General features: G+C 37.2%; 1 protein-coding gene across 2 annotated transcripts; it reads left to right on the top strand.

The window, feature by feature from the left end:
• Positions 1 to 1,136: 1,136 nt before the first annotated feature.
• On the top strand, positions 1,137 to 17,535 carry LOC113023831 (polymeric immunoglobulin receptor-like). 2 transcript variants are annotated; one of them, XM_026170230.1, is made up of 9 exons: positions 1,137 to 1,183; positions 1,378 to 1,707; positions 2,018 to 2,323; positions 2,409 to 2,729; positions 2,852 to 3,151; positions 10,365 to 10,658; positions 15,636 to 15,680; positions 16,044 to 16,133; positions 16,229 to 17,535. In XM_026170230.1, the coding sequence occupies exons 1-9, from the start codon at positions 1,147 to 1,149 to the stop codon at positions 16,267 to 16,269; spliced, it is 1,764 nt and encodes a 587-aa protein (XP_026026015.1). In that variant the 5' UTR covers positions 1,137 to 1,146; the 3' UTR covers positions 16,270 to 17,535. The 2 variants fall into 2 exon arrangements, with proteins under 2 accessions (XP_026026015.1, XP_026026016.1); XM_026170231.1 differs by lacking the exons at positions 10,365 to 10,658; positions 15,636 to 15,680; positions 16,044 to 16,133; positions 16,229 to 17,535 and adding exons at positions 3,550 to 3,795; positions 4,095 to 4,196; positions 4,289 to 4,365; positions 6,231 to 6,392.
• The last annotated feature ends 6,257 nt before the right edge of the window (positions 17,536 to 23,792 follow it).

Below are 23,792 nucleotides of genomic sequence, written 5' to 3'. Positions count from 1 at the left end.
CTCAAGGTAGGTTCTCCCAAGGCAAACCGGTCCTGGGCAAAAGACCAGACAAATTCTGACAACCCCTATGACAACAACACACACAAAAAACAAATCAAAGGTCCATTTCATTTCCATTTCCCTGACTCCTGGCATTTGGCCTGCATTCCTGTCATGGCTGGTGATGACCACAGCCTGTCATTAAGCAATTTGGTTTCTAGCAGGTTGGACCCCAGAAAACAGTTTTTCCCTCTGTTGTTACAAGCCGACCCTGCTGCTGTCTTGTTGTTATCTTGTTGCTGTTTTGTCGACTTGTATTGTTTGGTTATTCTTTGTGGTTTACATTGTCTTGTGCTGCCTTGTTTCGTGTTAACTTTTTGTTTTGTTTTAATCGTGCCGCAGGTGTGTGTGTGTGTGTGTGTGTGTGTGTGTGTGTGTGTGTGTGTGTGTGTGTGTGTGTGTGTGCGTGCATGCTTGTGTGTGTGTGTGTGTGTGTGTGTGTGTGTGTGTGTGTGTGTGTGTGTGTGTGTGTGTGTGCGTGCATGCTTGTGTGTGTGTGTGTGTGTGTGTGTGTGTGTGTGTGTGTGTGTGTGTGTGTGTGTGTGTGTGTGTGTGCACTCCTTTTTTTGTTTTGGTTTTTTGTATATTATTTACAGAGTTGTTACTTGTTCCTTATTGCTTCATTTATATGTTTATTTTGCTCTGTCTTGTGAATAATGAGCCTGTGTGCCTTTGTAACTGTTAAAACATTTGCACTGGCTAATGTAATATTTCCTGAAGTGTAACTCCACCCCTGGTGGTGTAATCAGTACCATTTAGTTAGAAAATATATGTGTCAGTGTAAAAAATAGCAAGAAAATAAAATACTATATTAAATTTACCAACTAAATTACTAGGAACTCTTTTTAGTTTAAACATCAGAATGATGGGTACGCTCAATTCATCATAAAAAAAACCAATTTCTTCAGTACCAGCCTAATAAATTTTAATGACTTTAAAGATATAATTTCTATATTGAAAATACAAATATGCAAAATTAAATGAATTGTGATCTAAATGCAGAAGTAAAAGGCTTAAACATTACCTAGATGTGAATATACAAATTGTGGGCGTCACATTTTCAGTTTATTTCCTGTCAAATTTCTACTTCTACGAAGCAAAGCAAAGATGTGGAGCCTTCAAAACCTGCTGTTTACCATCTGTAGTAAGTTGTTTTAATGACTAAATAAGTAAATAGATGAAGATTAAAGGTAAATCTAGATTAAACGTATAACTATTTATTTGCAGTGCCACACCTTTTGTTGATTTTGGTATTTTCATTAGTAATAGCAATGCTAGTATGAGTGCTGAAATGACAAAATAAATGAAATATTTTTTTATACTGTCTTTTCTTTACAGTTGCTCTGAGATGTGTGACCAGTGCAGAAGAGGTGATCCATGTGACTGGATATGTGGGGAGTAAGGTTGAAATTTCCTGCTCCTATGATAAAGGTTACGAGTCTTATGAGAAGTATCTGTGTAAGAACGATTGTGGCAGCGATGATGATGTTCTTATTAAAACATCTGAATCACGGAAAAACAAATACAGGATCAGTGATGAGAAAACAGCACGAATCGTCACAGCAACCATCTATGATCTTCGTTCTGTGGATGCTGGGAAATACTGGTGTGGCGTGAGCAGAACTGGAATAGATATCTACACCGAAGTCGAGCTGAAATTAGTCCAAGGTAAATAAACCTTTCCCAATATTGAATTATATGTTGAATTGAGGTAAAATCATATGTATAAACCCGTTGTTATTGTATAGGTTACAATGTAACAACAGACAAAAACATAACTGATAAAACATTACTTAAATTAAATGCTATAAATATGACCTGCACCTCAGTTTTAGCCATTATAAATGTTTCAGTTTAGTTCAGGTTTTCTTAAGATCCATTACATATAATTTTGTTACAGCAAGCTAAATAAATAAAACGTCATATCTCTATTCTATGACTGTAGCGTGTCTTCTAATGCTGTTGATCTTTTTGACAGACAGCTGCTGTAACAGTGTGACAAAAATTGAAAGTTATGCAGGATATTCAGTGTCCTTCAGTTGTCCGTATCAGTCCCAGTACCAGAACAACCTGAAGTACATCTGCAGAGGAACACGGCCCTCCATGTGTCTGCAACAGGCGCTAATCACCTCTAAAAAAAAAAAAATTGGACGATTCAGTATGTTAACACAATTCACAACAAAGATTAGCAGTTTGACCCAAAGTGATTCAGGGCGTTACCTTTGTGGTATCCAAAGAAACTCTGACCTGCATCTTTTCTATGCTTTTGAGCTGAAAGTTAAAGGTGAGCATTCATAGTAACGTCTCATTATATCAGCTGACAGAAAACACTGCTTTCTGTAAAATTAATACATTTGTCTTTTTGACAGACCGCTGCTGTGATACTGTGACCAATATTGAAAGTTATGAGGGATACTCTGAGTCCATCAATTGTCCTCATGAGAATCAGTACCAGAACAGCCTGAAGTACATCTGCAGAGGAAACCAGCCCTCCACATGTCTGCAGGATGCACTAATCACCTCTAACAACAGAGAAAATGGTCGCTTCAGACTTAATGATGTAAAAATGTCAAGAATATTCACAGTGACAATTAGCAGCTTGACCCAAAGTGATTCAGGGCATTACCTTTGTGGTGTTCAAACAAACTCTGACCATGATGTTTTCTCTGCTGTTGAGCTAAGAGTCAAAGGTGAGAGGTCATAGTAATATCTCATTATACCAACCAGAAGAAAACAGCTTCTTCTAAAAGACTCTTTAAAAAAGTTGAATATTTTATGAGTCTTTAATAGTTTTTCTCTTTCATTCTGACAGTGTGGTGCTGTGTCACATCAACTGAAATAACAGGTACTGTGGGACAGCCACTAACTCTGCAGTGCCCTTATCCTTCACAACATCGGGATAACAGGAAGTTCCTCTGTAAGGGAGACCACCGCAACAGCTGCAGAGACATGGTGACGAGTAAAAGCAGATTCGCACTACAAGGCGGTGTTTATTCCAACTCTTTCTCAGTGACGATCACAAAGTTAGAAGAAGAAGATGCTGGGACATACTGGTGTGGGTCAGACTCACAGTGGAGAGTTGGAAACTACACCAAGATTCAGCTGTCAGTCGGTGAGATGAACACATTTAAATTAAGGAAAAATGGACAGAGCTATGAGTTACTACTATTTAAGCATAACTACAGCTGGTGATTCAGTTATTTCTAGTGTGATAGAATTATAACAACTCTGCCTTCATAGTGTTTCACACAAAGCACATAATATATGCCAAACAGAACTAGAGGCCAGTTTTTTGTGGGGGTTTTTTTTTTTACATCTTCTTTACTGGCTGGTTTTTCTACATTAATTAAGTAATTAATTAATTAACAGTTTAATTTCAGTTGTGTGAATAATTTAAGATTCTTGGGGTATCAGTCAGGACCCTCTGCACTAGTCATTCTACTAAAATGTGATTCTTGTGTTAAAATAAAGTTTCTAAGAGAACTAAGAGGGTTTTTTTTCCTCCAACAGTCTTTCTGCAGCATACCAGCACTGTACCTTCTACAGTAAAAACTCCTGGAAAAACTGTACCTTCTACAGTAAAAACTCCTGGAAAAACTGTACCTTCTACAGTAAAAACTCCTGGAAAAACTGTACCTTCTACAGTAAAAACTCCTGGAAAAACTGTACCTTCTACAGTAGAAAGTCTTGTAAAAACTTCTACAATGAAAACTCTTGGAAAAGCTCAAACACAAACTCCTGGTCAACCTGTTAAAGGTACAGTATATACAATATGTGTTTTTCATTTCATTAATGTTGTGAGGTCAAGTATGTTATCACTCCATAAGCTTTGGTTACTTTTATTTTTTCATGGCTACAGTTACAGTAAGTCCCTTGGGGGTGAATGTATGTCACACCAAAATGACCCTAAGTGCAAAAACAGCTATGGTTGTGTGCACCAGTAGTCAACAGCTGCAACTATTAATAAAATATAATCTAAACCCACAGTTCTGCTAAGTGTCTTTAAGAAAACCATAAAAAGGAAGTTTGTATTTTTACTCCATTCTGCTTTTCAGATTCAGCACTTTATGTTCCTTTCACCGTTCCCCTTGTGCTGCTGCTATTGATGGGCATCTTTGTGGTTGTAGTTTACAAGTGGAAACATTACAAAGTAAAAGGTATATTTTACATTCATACACATGCAGAAAGTCATCCACTCAAATGTGCATGCGAAAAGAGCATAACCGTGTTTTCTGCTGTGTGTTTTCAGAAGATGAAGCCCCTGTGGACAGAAATGCACCCAAGGCAGAAGGTTTAGAGGAAGTGATTGGTGCAATGGAAAATGATGTAAGAAAACTAAAGTACAAATTGTGTCATATCTATAACATGTCTCACCATAAACTTACAGGATAAAACGAATTGATTCTTAGTTGTGTTTAATACAATACAGTGCAAAAGTCTCGAGTCATTTTGTTTAAAAAGGCCCAGACTTGTAATTTTTTAAAATTGCCCTTAAGCCACAGTTCTCCGGGAATTCTGAAGGTCTTTCAGAGTTATTCATTGGGTGTGTTTTTTTTTTCCATTCAGTTTCAGTCCGGTCCTTGTGTCTGACGTATTCTAACTCAAGATGTTTGGTTCTGAAGCAAAGTATTGAACAGAGGCATTGATAACTGTCAGTCCATTTTGTTTATGGGTTTTCTCTCTAACCTCATTATTCTTGAGAGCATTATATCTCAGAGATCCCTGGAGGAAATTACCTACAGAATCTTAGCTAAATGCTCCCAAAACCGTTCAACAACCACCAAACACAGTCAAGACAGCAAAAGATGTAAACACAAAGCACGGATTGTTCAACATACACAGATATGCTGTTAAGTGCTGAAAGCAGACATCTCAAAGATTCCGAAACTGTAACTGCCCAACCAAAATTCACTGAAGCAGCAGCAAAAGACCAAAACTACACTTCACATTTGGAAAAACATTGTAATGAATTCCCTGTAACTTTTGGTATGTTTCTTCAACCACGATAGAATCGCACTTGCTGCAGAGCTCTCTGTGTAGTTCGAGAACAGTTTCCCATCAAAAGTCTCTTTTCCCTTGCTTATTACACACCAATCTACTGTTATGTACAATGTTGTCGGTTGCGGATTTTTAATTATTTTAATTAAATGACCTCTGACAAAGCCTTATTTCTGCTATTCAATGCTGAAGAAATTAAAACTTTCACAGATTAGGCCAAATTCTGCCAAACTACAAAACCTTCAGCTATGTCCCTAATAAAACCTCTGTAACTCTGATATTGCTGAGGTGAAGCAGAGCAATCTTTGCCCAGGTAATGTCCATATATTGATTTGTGGGTTCCTTCAGTTTTTAATCTACTGCAGCATATTTTTAGCGGGTTATATGCTATAGAAGACCAGGCCAGGAAAAACTTCTGTATAGTTTTTACCTTTCTTTTGATACCAAGATTGTTTACAGAGTTTGTATTTGCAGAGAAATGGTCAATTCACCATTGGAATGTGATTTTTAAACAGGAACCTCAGAAACATCCCTGGGGCTTAACAGACTAACTCAAGAATAAAAAACTCTAATTATGTGAATAGTCAACCAAAATAATGGAAAAACCTTTAAAATTAAAGACAAATTAAAATCAGTGAGCACTGACATATCATATGCCATAAAACTTTTCTAACCATTTCTCAATACCGTAAATCAAGAACAAGTGAAACCACTTTTAGTCAGTCATTTAAACTTATTTAAATCAGTGACTGCAACACTGGGTAGTGACTGAAAGAATGACATCACAAGTAAATGTGGTGGAAAATGAAGTCTTGCAGCCTTCTCCTTTAGAGGTATGTGCGGAGTTCAGTAATTCGAGTTGGGCTCGGAGCAATCCTGCTACACCTCAACAATGAAAAATGTCTGGCACCATGCAACTTATTTGCACTAATTTCAATTCAGTTTATTATAAAACAAAATCACAAAAGTAGTCACACCTCAAGGCACTTGAGTAAATGTAAGTTGAGATTTATAAGCTTGCCTGTGTGTGTGTAATCATGAGCGTATAGCCATTGTTATACTCATTGGTGGAAACTTGCATTAAAAAGGCAACTTTAGTTTGAATGCAGGAAAATACTTTTTAAAATCTTTGCTTCATAATAGATTCCAAAATACATAACTAACATTGCGTGTGTTAATTGGTGTCTGAATAGATTTATGGAAACCAAGAAGTTGTGATGTACTCGAAGAAGCAGACCTCCAAACAACAGAGTGCCTGTGCCCAATATGAAGATGAAGAACAAGACTATGAAAACTTCACAATATCTGAAGACATCTACTGTAATGAAAATTTCCACAAAGCCAATAGAAAATAAACAGTCTAAGGAGTTTGGAAAGAAACATGTCTGGACTTTAGAGAATTCCACCAATTGCTCTTAGAACTGAAGACGCTTCTCGGATGAGAGATAAAACATGTTCAAGAAACTTCCAGATGCTTTTCTTTCCAGCTCCTTAGACTGCGAAGACCTGGATGAACCTTCACAGACATAAAATAAACAGAGTGTTAATTTGAGGTCAAACCGTTGGTCTTACCTGTATAGAGATTAATCTGCTTGATTGATCATTAACAGTTACACAACAAATCTTAACATACAGTGATCCAGCCGTCTTATTTTCTCAGTGAAACTTTGTTGTGTTTTCTGTTTTATTATCACTTCTTACTCTTTTGCTATTAGCTTTAACTTTTATTGCTTAGTGTTAACAGCAATCTGCAGTCTTTTCATGAAATTGAACTCAAATGCAAACGACTAACACAAGTGCAAAGTAAATAAATAAGCAAAGCAAAATGAATTCCAATGTTGGACCATTTAGTAATACGTTTTATAGCACAGTCATTTTTAAATCTTTTGTTTATTTTTGCCCTATTTTAATGTAAATTGCCACATTGTCAGAGTCCTTCAGTTCCAGATATTTGGGCAGAAATCGAGCAGTGAAATGTTAAAAAGTTATGTTTACTAATTGCAATTTTCATGTAATTTTTCTTTCTGTTTGTTGCAACTGAAAATTACCAGGTGCAGTGCTTTTATTTTATTAACATGGTAATGCTGTATTTAGCTTAAATTTATAATAACATTATTATATTTTTATTATTATTGTACATTTATTATTACTTCATATCATTAGTTGACATAAATTAGCCTTTTGCCTTAGTAAACAAGAGCATAGCACTATATTCCCGAGATATGTAAAGTAAAAATAAAATACACTGAAAGAAAAGGAACAGAAAAATCCACAAAACTCTTGACCTGATCAGTTACTCAAACTAATCCAACCTTTTCAGATTTGTAGAGAATTTGTTGCTGCTTGACTAACATCATGAACTTTATTTTTTTCCACCTCCTCTGAAGAAAATTAAACATTTTTTTCAAAAGTTACACTTTCAGTGTCACTTGTTAATGTGTCACTGTGAGCACTGTGCTGGTGCTGTTTTATCACTTCAAATACCCTCTTCTCTTGGATATTAGCATATATCACTGGTGAGACTGCTTAAATCTATTTGTGAGTGAAGAAGTAATCTCTGAATTTGTGGAAATGTTGACACAAGTTGTTGTAGCATTCAGTCCTTCACTCTGACAAGTTATCAGCCAACATTAACAAGTTTGCTCAGCATACTACATCCCAAAACTGCAAGGTTGCAGCTCACAGTCACACCTACCTGCTAATCACAGAGTAAAAAATGTTTAATTTTACTCAACAGACCTTGAGTACAGACGTCTTGTACTAGTTGTGCTACATAGCAAAATGTGCTGAAGAGGTCTGTTTTGAAAGAAACAGCTGATGAATTGTCAAAAAAAAAGTCTGAAAAAATATGTAGAAAAGTTACCAAAAGTTACTTTCTGTGTGGAGTTTGAATGCTGTTTCCAACCTTGTATGGGTTCTCTCTGGATTCTTCCCACAGTTCAAAGACACGCTATGGTTTACCCTGCCCTTTGGCCTATGACATCTAGGATACATTCCAGACCCTGAACTGGATAAGAAAATGGATGGATGGATTTTTTCCCCCTAGTTATTTAAAGACTATGGCACTACATGGTGAGGAGCTAATGAGCTTTAAACTATGTAAACTGGCAAACTCTGATAACACTAACAATAATGAACCTGATCCTGGCTAGATATAGTTCAGCTCATTTCAACACACAGCTTGAGCTCTTGAACCAGTCTCTAGGAGAGGGCCTGAATTCTGTTCAAATCTGGAGTTGCCCTTTGTGAGAGGCGGCAGGCAACAGCTGACAGTTCAGAATACCCAGACCTCTTGAATTTACTTTGTGTGGGGACTCTGTCATCTTACAAGGAGACATTAACTCTCACATGAACAATTAAGAAAACCTGGAGGGGCATGAAAGAGACAGACTCCCTGATCTAAACCTGAGCAGTGTGCTGTTATTGGACTTCTGTGCAATAAATAAAAGTTAGCTGAAACCATATTTTTCCTATAACTAATTTCATGCTGAAAACATAAGAGTGTCCACAAGTGCATGTGGAACGAGTAAAACCTAGTCTGCAAGTCGACCTGAATTTACAAAACTTTGGAATACAAGGTATGTTTTTTGTTTTTTCACAGAGAGTTTTACAGACAAGAAGCTTGCCTTAAAAAATAAATGCACTGAAAAGGAGACAAATGGAAGTGAGTAGAGGCAAGAGAGAACGCGTGAATGATAATGAGACAGGTGTAATGGTCACTTTTAAGACTGTTTTCTGAATATTAACAAACCAGGAAATTAATGAACTGAGAACACAGCACAATAATCTTCAAACACAAATGTTTCTCAGATATACAAAATTAATTTCATGCAATGTAGCTGTTTCACTTTTTTTAACAGTGATGTTTATGTAAAACGTTTGAATACTTCCTCTACCATAAGAGGATATGTGTCAGCTGTTTCAAAAATGACTGCTACTTACTTTTAGGGAAAGCCCAAGTAAGAATGCTCTACCTCCTCTGTGTTAAAGGTCGAATTCCACCCCTCCTTTCAAACTCCTGTGGCAAGAAGGGACTCCTATTGTGTGCATAATATTGTGTGCAACGCAAAGATGTGGAGCCTTCAAAACCTGCTTTTCATCCTCTGCAGTAAGTCCTTTAAATGAGTAAATATATAAAGATTAACAACAGATGTAGTTTGAATGGTACGTTTTACTTTTTTAGTACTGAGGAGCTGTATGACACACCCGGTATTGTTCTTGGTAATGTCTTTATACAACAATAGCATTGCTATCACGACAGCTGACATGACAAAATTTAAATTATTTTGTTGTTTTCACATTATCTTTCTAGTTTCTCTGAGATGTGCGACCAGTGCAGTAGGGGTGCTCAATGTCACTGGATATCTGAGAAGAGAGGTTAACATTTCCTGCTCTTATGATCCGGGTTATGAATCATATGAGAAGTACCTCTGTAAGAACAGTTGTGGCAGGGGTGATGTTCTTATTACAACAACAAACCCAGTGAAGTATAAATACATGATCCATGATGACAAAATAGCACGAATCTTCACAACGACCATCTCTGATCTTCGTTCCATGGATGCCGGGAAATACTGGTGTGGAGTGAAAAAATTTTTGAAAGATGTCTACACTGAAGTCGAGCTGAAACTAGTAAAAGGTAAACAAAAACTTGGTCAAATTCTGTTGCACACTGAAAGCGAGTTACAGGGATTCAGGAGTTACAGTTAAAGATAAGGAATTCATAGGTAGTTTCTGTTTGTTCAGCATTATCTGTTTCTCTGCTGTAAAATTTAAACCACTATATGAGCATCAAATGATGGAAAACAGTCACAAGTTTAGAAATGTAAACTTCCTCATTGAGTTGAATATAAAATCCTTAAGTTTTATATACAGCTGTTTGTGTAACATGTCTTCTGATGCTTTTACCCCTGTTGACAGACCGCTGCTGTGATACTGTGACCAAAATTCTGAATTATCAGGGATATTCAGAATCCATTAGTTGTCCGTATGAGCATCAGTACCAGAACAGCCTGAAGTACATCTGCAGAGGAAACCGGCCCTCCACATGTCTTCAGCAGGCACTAATCACCTCTTACAACAAGGAAAATGGACGATTCAGACTTGATGATGATAAAATGTTAAAAGAATTTACAGTGAACATCACCAGTTTGAGCCAAGAGGATTCAGGGTATTACCTTTGTGGTGTCCAAAGAAACTTTGACTTGGATGTTTTCTCTGCAGTTCTGTTGGAAGTTGAGGGTGAGCAGTCAAAGCTTCTGTGCATTTAATTACATCAGTTGAATATTTGATAATTCTGAAATAATCTTTTTCTTTCATTTATACAGAGTTCTGCTGTGTCAAATCAACTAAAATAAATGGTACTGTGGGGCAGCCACTAACTTTGCAGTGTCCTTATTCTCCACAACACCGGGATAACAGGAAGTTCCTCTGTAAGGGAGACCAGCACAACAGCTGCATGGACATGACCAATCAAAGCAGGTTCACTGTCCATGATAATGTTTCTTCCAGCTCTTTCTTGGTGATGATTGCAGAGCTGGAAGCAGCTGACGCTGGGACATACTGGTGTGGGTCAGATTCACAGTGGAAAATTGGAAACTACACCAAGATGGAGCTATCGGGTGAGTTGGACACTTTTATATGGGATAATGTAATGAATAGATTTGTATGCTATGTTCTTACTTAAGATCAGTTCAGTTGTCGAACCACAAACTTACAGCTGCTGGTAAATCACTCTGAAATAATAATTGTTGGAACAGGTATTCACTGCCACTTGTGAATTAAATTCTTTGCATGTAAATTCAAAATCAGTGCTAAGAACTCAGCAACCACGCATGCAAGAAGTCATCTGTTTGCAGATTCACACAGTTGCAGGTAACTCTGCTTTTGAAGCTGAATTCTGGCTTCTCCAATCAGCTAGCTTTATATAGTTTGAAGAGTGGAGGCCAAAGTATGAGGGATCCTAGTGTGAATGGTCACTTTCAAAGTAGTGATGCCACAGACTCTGTGATGTACTGATTAAGGTTACTGTTCTAAACCCTATGGCAGCAACATAAGCGCTGTTTTAAACCATATTTGTTTACAATTACAGAAAATTAGTTTTGCTGAATTAACTATTAACACTTATATTGTTTGCTCTTTAGCAGTCAATTCCTATTCCATATGTTCAAAATTGTAAGTCATTTTTGCTAGTCGTTCATGTCTTTATACAATGAAAAGGCCATCAGTGCACTTTTTTGCCTTTTAATAGCCTTATTTCTTCGTCATTTATAAACTCTCATAACATCTTGAGTACAGGCAACAGCTACATTACATTTTTTGGGCAGAAAAGCATCTTTAAACTCCATAAACACTCTGAATGTCACACTCGGCGTAGAATTTATTTTTGGACAATTTTTTGTTTCAATATCTGACGATTGATGTAATGAGGAGTAAAACTGTGGAATTTTAAATATATATATATACATTGAAAAACATAAAATTGGGTGGTTGTCACATTTACAAAAGTCTACCTTGTAATAATTTCATGTTTCTGTGGTGAACGTAATTAAATCATGTAGAATCTGTTTGAAATTCAACAACTTTGTTCTTGTTGAGATGACATGATAGGATCTAGTAAGAGTGGTTAGTTGCCTGGACTCACGAAATTCACAAGATCACACAAGATTTCAAACTGCAAGAAAATCACTGGAGTTATGAAAGACAGAAAACTACACACACACCACGTGTCTGCTATCGCTATTTATTATGGTTTAACCTGTCAAGGACAATAATGTACAGAAAATTCTGCATCAAGCCTTGTAATTCATAGCTTTCCTACTTTTGTTAAGCCTCAAATGACAGCTTGTGGCATGATGATTAGTGCTGTTGCCTCAAGCAAGAAGGTTCTGGGCTCAAATCCACAATCTTGCTAGTGTGCAGTTGGTTCCCTCTGGGTATTCTGGTTTCCTCCCACAGTTAAAAGTCATGCAGTTATTAGAGATAGATTAATCGGTGATTCTAAATAATCCATAAGCGTGAATGTGAGTGCAAATGATTGTTTGTCTCCATGTGATAGACTAGCATGCTCTCCAGAGTGTACCCTGCTTCTTACCCTATGACTTCCGGGTTATGGCCCAGCCCCCCTGCAATCCAGATAAAGGAAGATAGAAGTTGTTGTAAACCCATTAAATTTTTATGTTAACCAGACTCTAGACTTTGTTGAACATTATGTAATATGAAGACAACATGTAGTATTTAAGTGACCAAGTGAAAATTAATGAATGGGGTGAAAGTTATTGAATAGTGTTGGAATAAAGTGACAAAATTGTGAAAGATTAAAAAATTCCAAGAGCTCAACTTACTTCATCTAAACATGTGTCAGTCATGTTTTATCAACACAATATGCACAGGTTTATTGAATATGAATAAGTTGTGTTAAAAACTGTGTCAACTTTGAGGGTCATATCACTGTGTACTGTACACTTCCTGTACACTTCTCTTTGCTACAGTATCAGGAAAACAATTGTGAAGGACTTTTTGGCACCATGAAATCTAGAACAAAACCTTTGATCTCAGCATCTAGGAGTATAGCAAGGAACCAAAGACGGTATTTCTGGTTGCGTTGCAACAGTAGTGCTGATCTAGACAGTGGTTGTGCCTTTTTCCTATATTTTAATTTTTAGTTCGATTCAGTTGACTGGAACAACAGTTTGGGATTCTTGTAGGATTCAAAATATCCCTTCAGTCGTGCCATGTTGGCATCAACATCATAGGCTGAAACATAGAACAGAGCAATCCCACAGATGTGTGAGTTGCCGTGGTCATGTTTTTTTAATGCACTCTAAAAAAAGATCTGCTGGCTTAACGTAAAAAAATTAAGGTAACAATTTGCATGGATCTTTTTAAGTTACTTCAGCTTAGCCACTATAGCGTAAATGCCACAAGAGTTCTCTAGTTAGGCAAACTCTATTTCTTATGTACAAACAACATGATTTGCTTTGTCCTCTACAAGCTTAATTAAGTTGAACCAACTTAATTTTAATTGTTTAAAAATTACTCCATTTAGTTATTAAAACTTATTTTTTTTTTAACTTTTATTCTACTCAGAAATATCCATGCAAATTGTTACCTTAATTTTTTTGAGTACTAATAACTTACAATAACTTATAACTTACAATTATACAATAAATTACACATTGAAATTCCAGTTTTATGATCAAACTGTTTATTAGAACACCAGTCCACCATTCCAGACTCATTGACATTTCAATAGCAGACAAAATTGTTGCCTCCATAAAATAAATGACATAAAACACCCCTGTAAATCTGTCTCAAAAAGACTGAACATTTTGACAGTCATGCTCTGATTTGTTTGTTTGTGTTAAAGTGATAGTTTAGGTTTTTTTAAGTATGAAGTACATTGTGAGTGTATTACACACAGTAGACAGCAGTCAGCACATTCCTGCCACCGACACGCACGATAGGCTCAGTTTGTTTGTGTGACTTTGGTAAATCTGAACTAACCCGAACTAACACCAAAGTCACCAAATAACACAATTACACTTACTGATCAAGGCAGCAGGAGACCAGCAACTCCTGTGTGCTGTCAGGTAAAATTGCTGTTTTTGTCCATGGACGCTGGTGGGCCAGAGCGATTGAAACAACAAGCAGTAGAACTTCTCTTTCCTCACAGAAAAGGCTGTCTGATAGCAAAATAAAGCAGTAAACATATTCTTGATATAATGTACATTTAAACTGACATCAGTTTTATTAGGATGGAGGCTCATCTTGCGTGCCGGTGGCCCCGTCTGCTTCTCCGTAGGTGGAGCTTACTGACTGCCATCTACTGTGTGTAATACACTCACTATACATATGTACCTCATACAGCCTCACTTCAAAAGACCCGAGATCCTTTAAAAGATCCTTTTAAAGTGCATTATTTTGAACTAGGTGTACTTAATGCTCAACGCTCAACTTTACACCTACTGCCTACTGTACAGTATGTAACACAACACATTGCAAACAACAGTGGAACATTTCCCGTTTAATTTGAGGATAGCCTCACTCTTCACATTTTTTAGTACAACAGTTTACTTTTTAGTGACATTACCTTAGGACTGGCTTTCAGATCATCCACCTCGAGGAATATCTTTTGAAACACTTCAAAAGTGTTTTTCAGTTCTTTTGGGTAGCTGAGGTTGAGTGCATATATCAGCCCCATTAGCAAGGCACAGGCTCTGGGTACATCCAGGTCTGCTAGTACTTCTGTTCCTTCAAGTATGATCCTTGCGCTGGCTGGATCAGACGTTGTGGCACCTCTGGTTACAATCTTTATCACTTCATTGGTAATATCCCCGCCACCATCCTGGTAGGTCAGAATCAATATAAATGTTTTAAGTAATCATACTTATACATGAGAGTAACACAAAATAAAACTATGTATATTATTTTTAGTGTTGAGTTTCTCCTAAAAGTTGCTTTATGTTTCCCAATCAAAGATATTTTTTCTTAAGTGATACAACTGCGCTTATGTATCTGCAGTTAACACCCAAAAGAGCAAAATTATATTTTATGTGCTAATGCACACTCAATGTAATGTCATTAAAACAACTAGTTTATGAATGTTACTTAAGATCTTTCCTGTGGCGTTTCTACAACATGGCGTTTGCTTCCTCGCCCGCGTTTTTTGACTGAACTTTGACACATGCTGTTCTTCAGCTAGGGCTCAATTAACAAACTTCAATCTCACATAAAAATAACTCTAGGACTTAAACATCAAAATGCATCGATGTTAAACCGAATGTATACTCAGTAACCTACATTTGTTTAGTCATGAATGTAAAACGGCCCAGCCTTTTGCTGGTCAAACCTTCATCAACGCTGCAACGATTTCAAAGTAGAAAGAAGAAAAACGTGTATTACCCTGTCTTTGCAGAGTTAAAACTACTGCTACAGAAGCTCAGTGTCAATTAACACCATTTGGCTGCCACCGTAAAACAAAACTTAACAAAGACTAATGTTACGGTCGAATTACTTCACAAGTTAGCCAGAAGTGTAACGTTACTAGCTTATCACCACCACTCGCCGAGGAAGAGTTTAGTGTTGTGTAAAAAGGATTTCTTGCAGTGCGTGTTGATAGAGTTAAAGTTAGAGTTATTAGCTGTTGTGAATAAAACAAGGCAAAAAATTGTACTCACCACAAAGCTTTAACGTTTGATAACGTTCTGTACAAAATGGCGCTTCTCCGCTTTCTCTCTTTGCCTCCGTTTCTTTCGATCAGTGGTCTGAGAGCACAACATGTCCGCGCAAGTCAGCCTTGTACTCAGCTTTTAAAGGACGCTTACGAGATTTTTAAGTTGTATTAACTGAATACACTTTCATGTTAAGTTAACACAGAAATGTCTGTTCAAAATCAATATATTACTGAGCTAAGACTGTTTTCTTTATTTTCATTTCGACCAACTCATTAAATTAAGTTATCAACTGATTACAATGTGTACATGCAACAAACTTAATTTTTTATGCAGAAAAAGCTATTGATTTTAAGCTTTACTTACTAACCCCATGAATCATTATAGAGTGTGTCATTGTTGAAATAAAGTTGCTTTCTCCTACAGTTTTTCTGCAGCACACTCTGGGAACTCTGGAAACAAATAACCCAGGTAAAGCTAAAGATACAGTATATGTGTCTGTTAGTTAGCTGCTAAATGCTATGACAACAGTAATAGCAAAATAAGTACATTTCCACACTATAATTAGGGTTAACATGTGGTTTTGAGTGCATGCTGGGCCTAATTCAAGCTAATGTGAAAAAAAAAATTCTAATTCAAATTAAAAATCAAATGGATGTGTGCATCAATGCAACACTTAAGTTAAAATACACATAACTTTTAATAAAAAGATAATGAAACCATTATGTAAACTAAGCCCACAGTTCTGCTGTTATGCCTGTGAAAATTGAATGCTTTGGAAAATGCTTGCTTTAAAAATGCTTTTACAGTGTTCTGTTTTATTTTTTTTTCCAGCACTCTATGTGGTTTACATTGTAACCCCTGTGCTCCTACTGATGTGTGTCCTGTTTATTCTTTATAAGTACAGACGTTCCACAGTTAAAGGTATCATTTACATTCATATACACAGAGAGATCCTTACATTCAAATATGGAAAAGCACGCAAAAAAGTGTAACCAAATCTAATGCTCTGTTTTTAGGTGATGAAGCCACAAGCAGAAATACCCAAAATAAGCTATAGAGCTCAGAGGAAGCGATGGGGGCAGCAGAAAGTGGAGTAAGAGAAGTTTAAAGCCTTAATAGAGTTTTGTTTCTTTAATACACTTAATTATAAATATAGGGCATAAAATTAATGACTGATTTTTATTTTTAGTTGCATTTAATATGTAAAATGTATTTGTAATGTAGCACAACTGGAATTTCATGAAGTCTCCCATTTGGAGTCATTGCCCATACATTTTTATTTTTGATGCTGAGAAAATAGCAAAGTGATGTATGAATGTTGATGAAGTCCACACTATAGCATGGGTTCAGTCTCATTCTGTGACAGTGGGCAAACAGCTGAAAGTCACAAAGGTCAATATAATTGCAATTGGAAACTTGAATTATGTATTCAAGAAAATAACTTATGTACAAGAGAAGTGCTTCCCTGGCCTTGTTTAAGTTCTATGTGGGTTTCTGACATTAATTGTTGATGAATGAGTATATCATAGTGCAGTCTTTTATTGTGACACATAGGGGAGGCTATCGGCCAGCAGCCTGCACTTACAGAACCATGGATACATAATTTATGTGCTGCTGTTTTGATAATTTCAGTCTTTGTGTTTTAGATTCTGTATTTAAAGAAGTATCAACTGTTTGTACTTTCTTCAGTTTTCTTTAAATATATTACAAGTCTGGAGAGACATACGTGTATCTTCCCTCAGTAGTGGAGGTATACACTTGTATGCAATGACATACAATGACAAACATTCTACACTGGCTGTAGTGCTACAATAGAACATTCAAAAATGTTTCCATGAAATCCCAAGTGTCTGTAATACATGTCACTCATAGTTCTGTTTATTGTGTTGTTGTTGTTTTTAATGGAACTCAAGAAGCTGAGATGACTGGTAGCCACTATGAGGATATCGGTGGAGATGAAGTATCTATCAAAACTTTACCAGAAAAAAAAAAATCTACCGTGATACAAAATTTCAGCAGAAGACTGTTTTGTTTTTTGCTTGATTTTCATAACAAAATCTGCTGTTTTTATAAAATTGTAGAAAAACCAGAATATAAATTATCAACATGAGTGTAAAGAGAATTAATAAGCAAAGCAAAAAAAAGTGTATGGAATTAATTTTAAGTTTAACAGTAGAATTATTTTTGTTTAGCTTAGTATTATATTTTACTGATGCATTCAAAGAAAAAAGAAAGAAAATAAAACACATGTCCACAAAACTGTTTAACTGGTCAGTTTTTCAAAGCACCTCCAGCCCGTTGCAGACGGACATCCTTCAGAGGAGCCAGGAAATTAAACTTCCTTCCTTAGCTTTCAATGTCACTGCTATTGTGTAGCAGTGAATACAGTTATTGTGGTGGAGTATTTAAATAAGTGTATTGGAAAAGAATCCTGTTACTCATGAACTGTTATCAGATTCTCTTCATGTGTGTTAATTTTAAAAGCTAACTTTATAAAATTAATAATAATAACTCCCATTTTAGAGATAGAACATAAATTGCTATTTAGAGAGTAAGTTGTTTAAAATATTAGGTTTGATTTTCCTGACTAACTATCATGGACTTTCCAGATGACAGAAATATATATGTGTGTGTGTGTGTGTGTGTGTGTGTGTGTGTGTGTGTGTGTGTGTGTGTGTGTGTGTGTGTGTGTGTGTGTGTGTGTGTGTGTGTGTGTGTGTGCAGTCTCCTGGAGAAGCGGGGTAAAGGTAGCTGAGGTAGTGTGTCAGAGAGGAGGATGCTGGAAAAAAAACTCCTCAGCTTCGGGGACAGTCCATCTCACCGTCTCACCTCATGCATTAATTTTATTCACTGTGTCACTTTCTGCCTATTTGCACTGTGATAGCTTAGTTGGTGTAAAGTGAATCCTGTGACTTTATTTTTAATTGCACTGACTATATAAAAGGCACACCAATTTCCTTTTGGATTAAAAAAGTTCTAATCAAATATTTGATTTACTCTGCTTCTTAAGTGTGTGAATTCAATAGTTTTACAATACATTTGATAAGGATTATGAGAAGTACCTTGAGAGAAATACCTGTGTAAGAATCACTGTGGCAGTGATTATGATTTTATTATAACAGCAAATCTAGTGAAAAACAAATATGCAATTCATCATAACATAACAGTGTCTTCAAAACTCCCACCCCTGATCTTCATTCTACCGATGCTTAGAAATACTGGTGTGGGGTGACCAGAGCTTTGAAAACCATCTACACTGAAATAAAGCTGAAATTGGTACCAGGTAAATAAAAGCAAACTAAAATTCAATTGTACATTGAAAGTGAGTAAAATGAGAAAATACATATGTTGGTTCAGTTGGCTGGAGTGTGATCAGAAGAAAATGACATATTCATTGTTTAACACTAAGAACAGAACAGAATAGGAGCTAAAATGTACTAGAGAAGCGAAATCAGTTGTTGGTCTCTGTTGACCTTCTTGCATAAGGTTATTTGTGTTGTTGCTTATGTTACACACACTGTTCTATGTGATGTCTTCAAATGTCCACTGTGTTTATGAATTAGGAAGAAACAGAACTTGATGCATTAAACTACAATTATCATCATATTCATGTTATTCTTTGAATACACAGATACGCATGTCTTTGAATAACAAAACAGCTTGTAAATGGGGGAAATTCTTTGCACATTTGGGTAATGTGCAAAGATCATTGAGATTATTAATGGGAATCATGAGAGTTGCATCACGACAAAGAATGTCTCTCTGTAAACATGTTTACTAACTGAATAGGAGAGCGACCATGCTGCTGTTGACCTGTGACATTACTCTGAACAGAATGCAAGATTTCATGTTTATACAGTAAAGTTAATAACTTCATTAAAACTGTGAAATTATTTTTCAGTTTCGCAAGAAAACCGATGTGTGAGACAGAGTGAGAGGTGTGTGAATCTCTGACTCTGGGTGTGATGGCAGCCCTAACTTCAAACAACACACATGTTAGACAGATGGAGACCCTCAGTTTCAAGAAGTGTGAACCTAAATTTCTATTTGAGGCTGTATCTTGTATGTGCTTATATTTCCCTATTTAGTTATGGTTATTGTTAAATAGTGTATAATTTGATAGTTTCTTATTTGTAATGCCTCGTGTTTAGTTTACTTCCCCTCCTGATTCACCGTCTAAAATTACTGTTATCTTCTTGTGTCCACTTTCCCTAGTGACCTTGACCTGCTTGTCCTTTGTCTTTGTTTTCCCAGTGTTATTAATGTCCTCTCTGTGTTTCCAGCCAGTTTTAGATCCTGTTTACTCTTCTGTTTATGGATTTTTTACCACCCAAAATGAAGGCTCATTTGCATTAGATTTCCATGTGTCTGTATTTGGGTTCTAAACTCTGCAGTGTACATTAGCATTTTATGTAACCTAGACACTGATTCCTGTCTAATGGCCCTGCAAGGCTTCACTATAAGGAGAAGCTGTCTTGTTGGATATGAAACATTTCTTCAATCTTTACCTGCTGGATCAATATCACTGTAGAAACAGAACTGACTGATTCCAGAGACATATGAGTTTGACCATTTAAAGAGTAGCAGTGGGTTTAGCATGTAATAGCTGTTGGTTTGTCGCAAACTGCCTCAGGCTGAAGGTGTTTAAGTATTCCATAGATTTAGTCACATAGGCAAGAGGCAGTTTTCCACAGCCTTTAACTCTAAACCATATCCAAATAGAAGAAATGTGGGATAAATTACAAAAAAGGACAACTGTTATGAGAAAAATGATATAGGCAAAATGACAAATCACTCAAAAACATCCTTGTCATATAAACAACATAACATCTCAACAAACAGAACAGCAAATCAACACAAAGCAAAGGGACCCTGGGGTGTAGAGCCTTACGCACAGAGGTGGGACCAAGTCATTGTTTTGCAAGTCTCAAGTAAGTCTCAAGTCTTTATCCTCAAGTCTCAAGTCAAGTCTCAAGTAATGTCAGGCAAGTCAGAGTCGAGTCTCAAGTCACTGGTGTAAAAGTCCGAGTCAAGTCACAAGTCTGAAATTTTGAATTTCAAGTCCTTTCGAGTCTTTAAAAAAAACCCGAAAAAAAGCATGTTGCAGTTATATGCTAAATGTAAATATTAGACCATGTAATTTTTAAATCTGTGTTTTTCTCAACACATGACAAAATAGTGAACTTAGAAAATATACACAAATTGTGAAATTGCACCTCTTTAAAATGCAGCTCAATTAAACCTAGCTGCAAGAATAATTTTCACCGACAGTTCTGAGATACGCTGCATGTCATTCTTGGATGCGGTTGTAGGACCGGCTTTAAAATCGCATGACAAAAATATCATACACATTAAAAAAAACTGTATCACCAACGTAGCCTGGACAACATTTGCTAGTTAGATGATGTAGCGGCGGATGTGTAAAGCTGGCCCACATTCACGTAATGTAACGTTTGTGTTTTTGTTTTGGTAACTTCCTGTGGGACCGGAAGTGAATGTTTTAACGGTAAACGGCTTGATGTGCAGAAAGACGGAAGAAGGTGAGAAATTAATGCTAACGGAGAAAAGGGAGAGAGGGATATAGTTAAATTGTACGAAGACAAATGGTTCTAGCTACAGTCGACAGGGGAACAAGGTTTGTAATGTATAAGATTTAATTTGAGCAATCTGAAATGCATAATATGTATTATATAGTTTAATAGATAACGGTTAGACCAGCGTAATGAGCGGTTAAGATGCTGTACATGAATAATATGGTAATTGTTTCATTTGTTTGTCTAGCTCTTACGTTGGTTCGTTGTCTGATACACGGCAAGGAATAATAAAGGTCATTCAACAACCATCAGTTCTGGCCTTCTCAGTTCGACTGGATGCTACAGTAAGAGCTTGACCGCCGCCATTTTGCTACACCACGAGGGCTCAAGGTTTAACGGCAATTCCCACAACGTCCAGCAGATGGCAGAAGCAGGTCAGAGAACAAAACGGCGAAAGGCCTAAGGAAAATAAAGTTAAAATGGAGGATTCAGAAGAAGACATTAATGAACAGTTTGCAAACAAAGAACAAATATTAAATGAGCCACAAGATAAAGCTCAAAGTAACTCTGCGATTCCAAGGCGTTCAGAAAGAGCCAAGGTGCCAACCGAAAAAATGCTAACTTATCAGAAAGAAGAGATAAGTAAAAAAGAAAAAAGACTATTAACTCTTTATGAACAATGGAAAATACGAGTGCGAGAAACAAGAGAAAGATTAAAGTTGGACATTTCAGAGAAAGAAATGGCAGATCTTGCAGATGATGTAGAGCAAAGAAAAGATGAACTGCTAAAGTTGTACACTGAAATGAGAAGTCACATTGCACCTTCATCAGACATACGAAGAAAAACCGATGCATGTGAAGCAGTTACTCATGACATCGTGAAAGTCATCCTGGAAAGAATAAGCGGTGTAGATGGAGATTTTGATGGAGAATATGAAAGAAAACATCTACGCAGACTATTAGAACATGATTATGCCCAATCCATCTATGGTTCAACTGCAGCATCGAAACGTAGCCAACTGTCTTCAGCCTCACATCTTGCTTCAAAACGAGCAGAGGCAGCAGCAGAACTAGCAGCAAAGGAGGCAGAGTACAAGATTGTACAAGAGGAACAAAGACAGAAGGAAAAGATAAAGGCTCTAGAAGAGGAGCATAAGAAACAAATGGCAGTTCAAACATCAGAGTTGGAACGCCTGAAAGCCGAAAGGGAGGTGGAAGCCGCTCGCGCCAGGTTGGACGCCTACAACAGAGAGTTGTCGCAACTTGATGATGCATATTCAGTTAAGATGGAAAAGGTGAACCCAGAGCACACACCCAAACACACTGTACCATCATACTCCATACCGGTGCCAACAACCCCTCCTAGTGTCAGCCAGCTTGCACAGGCGGTACAAGACAGCATAAGAATAAATAGACTCCCCACGCCAGAACCAACGATGTTTAGTGGTGAGCCAATAAAATTTATTGAATGGAAATCCACTTTCATGTCACTTATTGAACAAACTGGCATGTCAGCAGCAGATAAACTGTACTATCTGAAAAGGTATGTAACTGGCTCAGCTCGCAAGTGCCTTGAAGGGACTTTCTTCAGAAATGATGAAGAAGCGTATAACGATGCTTGGGCAAAGTTAAACCAAAGGTATGGCCAGCCTTTCGTGCTACAAAGGGCATTTAGAGAGAAGTTATCTAGTTGGCCTAAAATACAGTCGAGAGATGCTGATGGGCTAAGGAACTTTGCTGATTTTGTGAATGCATGCACACTTGCTATGCCTCACGTGAAAGGACTGCAAATACTCAATGACTGAAGAAAATCAGAAACTGTTGCATAAATTGCCAGACTGGATAAACACAAGATGGAACAGGCATGTAACAAAGACACTCATGGACGGTGGTGAATTCCCCAGCTTCAGTGAATTTGCCTCCTTTCTCTCACTTGAAGCAGAAGTAGCATGCAACCCAGTCACTTCCATACATGCACTTCGCTCCACGGAAATAAATGATGACAAAAGAAACACAAGAGAAGTCAAAAGAAACAAGGCAAGTGTATTCAACATTAACACAACTGAACGAGATGCAAAGACTAAAATATACAACAGTTCTTCATGCACACTGTGCCAAGAGTCGCATCCACTTATAAAGTGCCCAAAGTTTCTGCAAATGACCCTGGAAATGAAAAAGAAACATGTAAAGGATAATAAACATTGTTATGGTTGTTTAAAGCAAGGTCATAGTGCCAAGGACTGCAAACAGCGTCTCACTTGTGAAACCTGCTCTAAGAGACACCCGACCTGTCTTCACGATGAGAACTACAGCATCAGTCTGCAAAGAGAAAAGCAAGCTCAAGTGAGTATAGACATCGCAACACAAGGGAACTCACCTGAAAGTGCAACAGCCATGGCGTTAAATGTCGCTAGAGCAGAACACACAGTCAGCACCTCCATGATAGTCCCAGTATGGGTCTCAACGGCTGCTAATCCACAAAGGGAAAAACTAGTCTATGCGCTACTAGACACGCAGAGTGACACTGTTTTTATAGATCAGGATGTAACACAGAAACTGCAAGCAAATGTGTGCCCTGTAAAACTCAGACTTACCACAATGATGGGTAAAAATGCAGTAGTAAGCAGCGGAAAGGTGTGTGATCTTCTAGTGAGAGGTTACAATTCAGCAACAGTGCTAAGGCTCCCAACTGCTTACACAAAGGACTACATACCTGCAAATAGAGAACACATACCAACATGTGACACGGCAAAACTGTGGAGCCATTTGTCGTCCATTGTAGATGAGATCCCACCGCTCCTCAGTTGTGAGGTGAGTCTCCTGATTGGTTATACTTGTCCCCAAGCTCTGGCGCCCAGACAAGTACTCTTAGGTAAAGACAATGAGCCATATGCCATCCAAACTGATTTAGGATGGAGCATCGTTGGCAACTCAGCGCCATGCAATGCATCAGAGACAACAAGGAGTCTCTGTCACAGAATAATTGTTAAAGAAATGCCTCCATGTACTCCCGCAGATGCAATATGTGCACTAGAAAGGGACTTTA

This window comes from Astatotilapia calliptera, chromosome 6 (genome assembly GCF_900246225.1).
Source record: "Astatotilapia calliptera chromosome 6, fAstCal1.2, whole genome shotgun sequence".
NCBI classification, from domain to species: domain Eukaryota; kingdom Metazoa; phylum Chordata; class Actinopteri; order Cichliformes; family Cichlidae; genus Astatotilapia; species Astatotilapia calliptera.
Note: the sequence above shows the minus strand (reverse complement) of the source record. Positions and strands in the feature narration are given on the sequence as shown.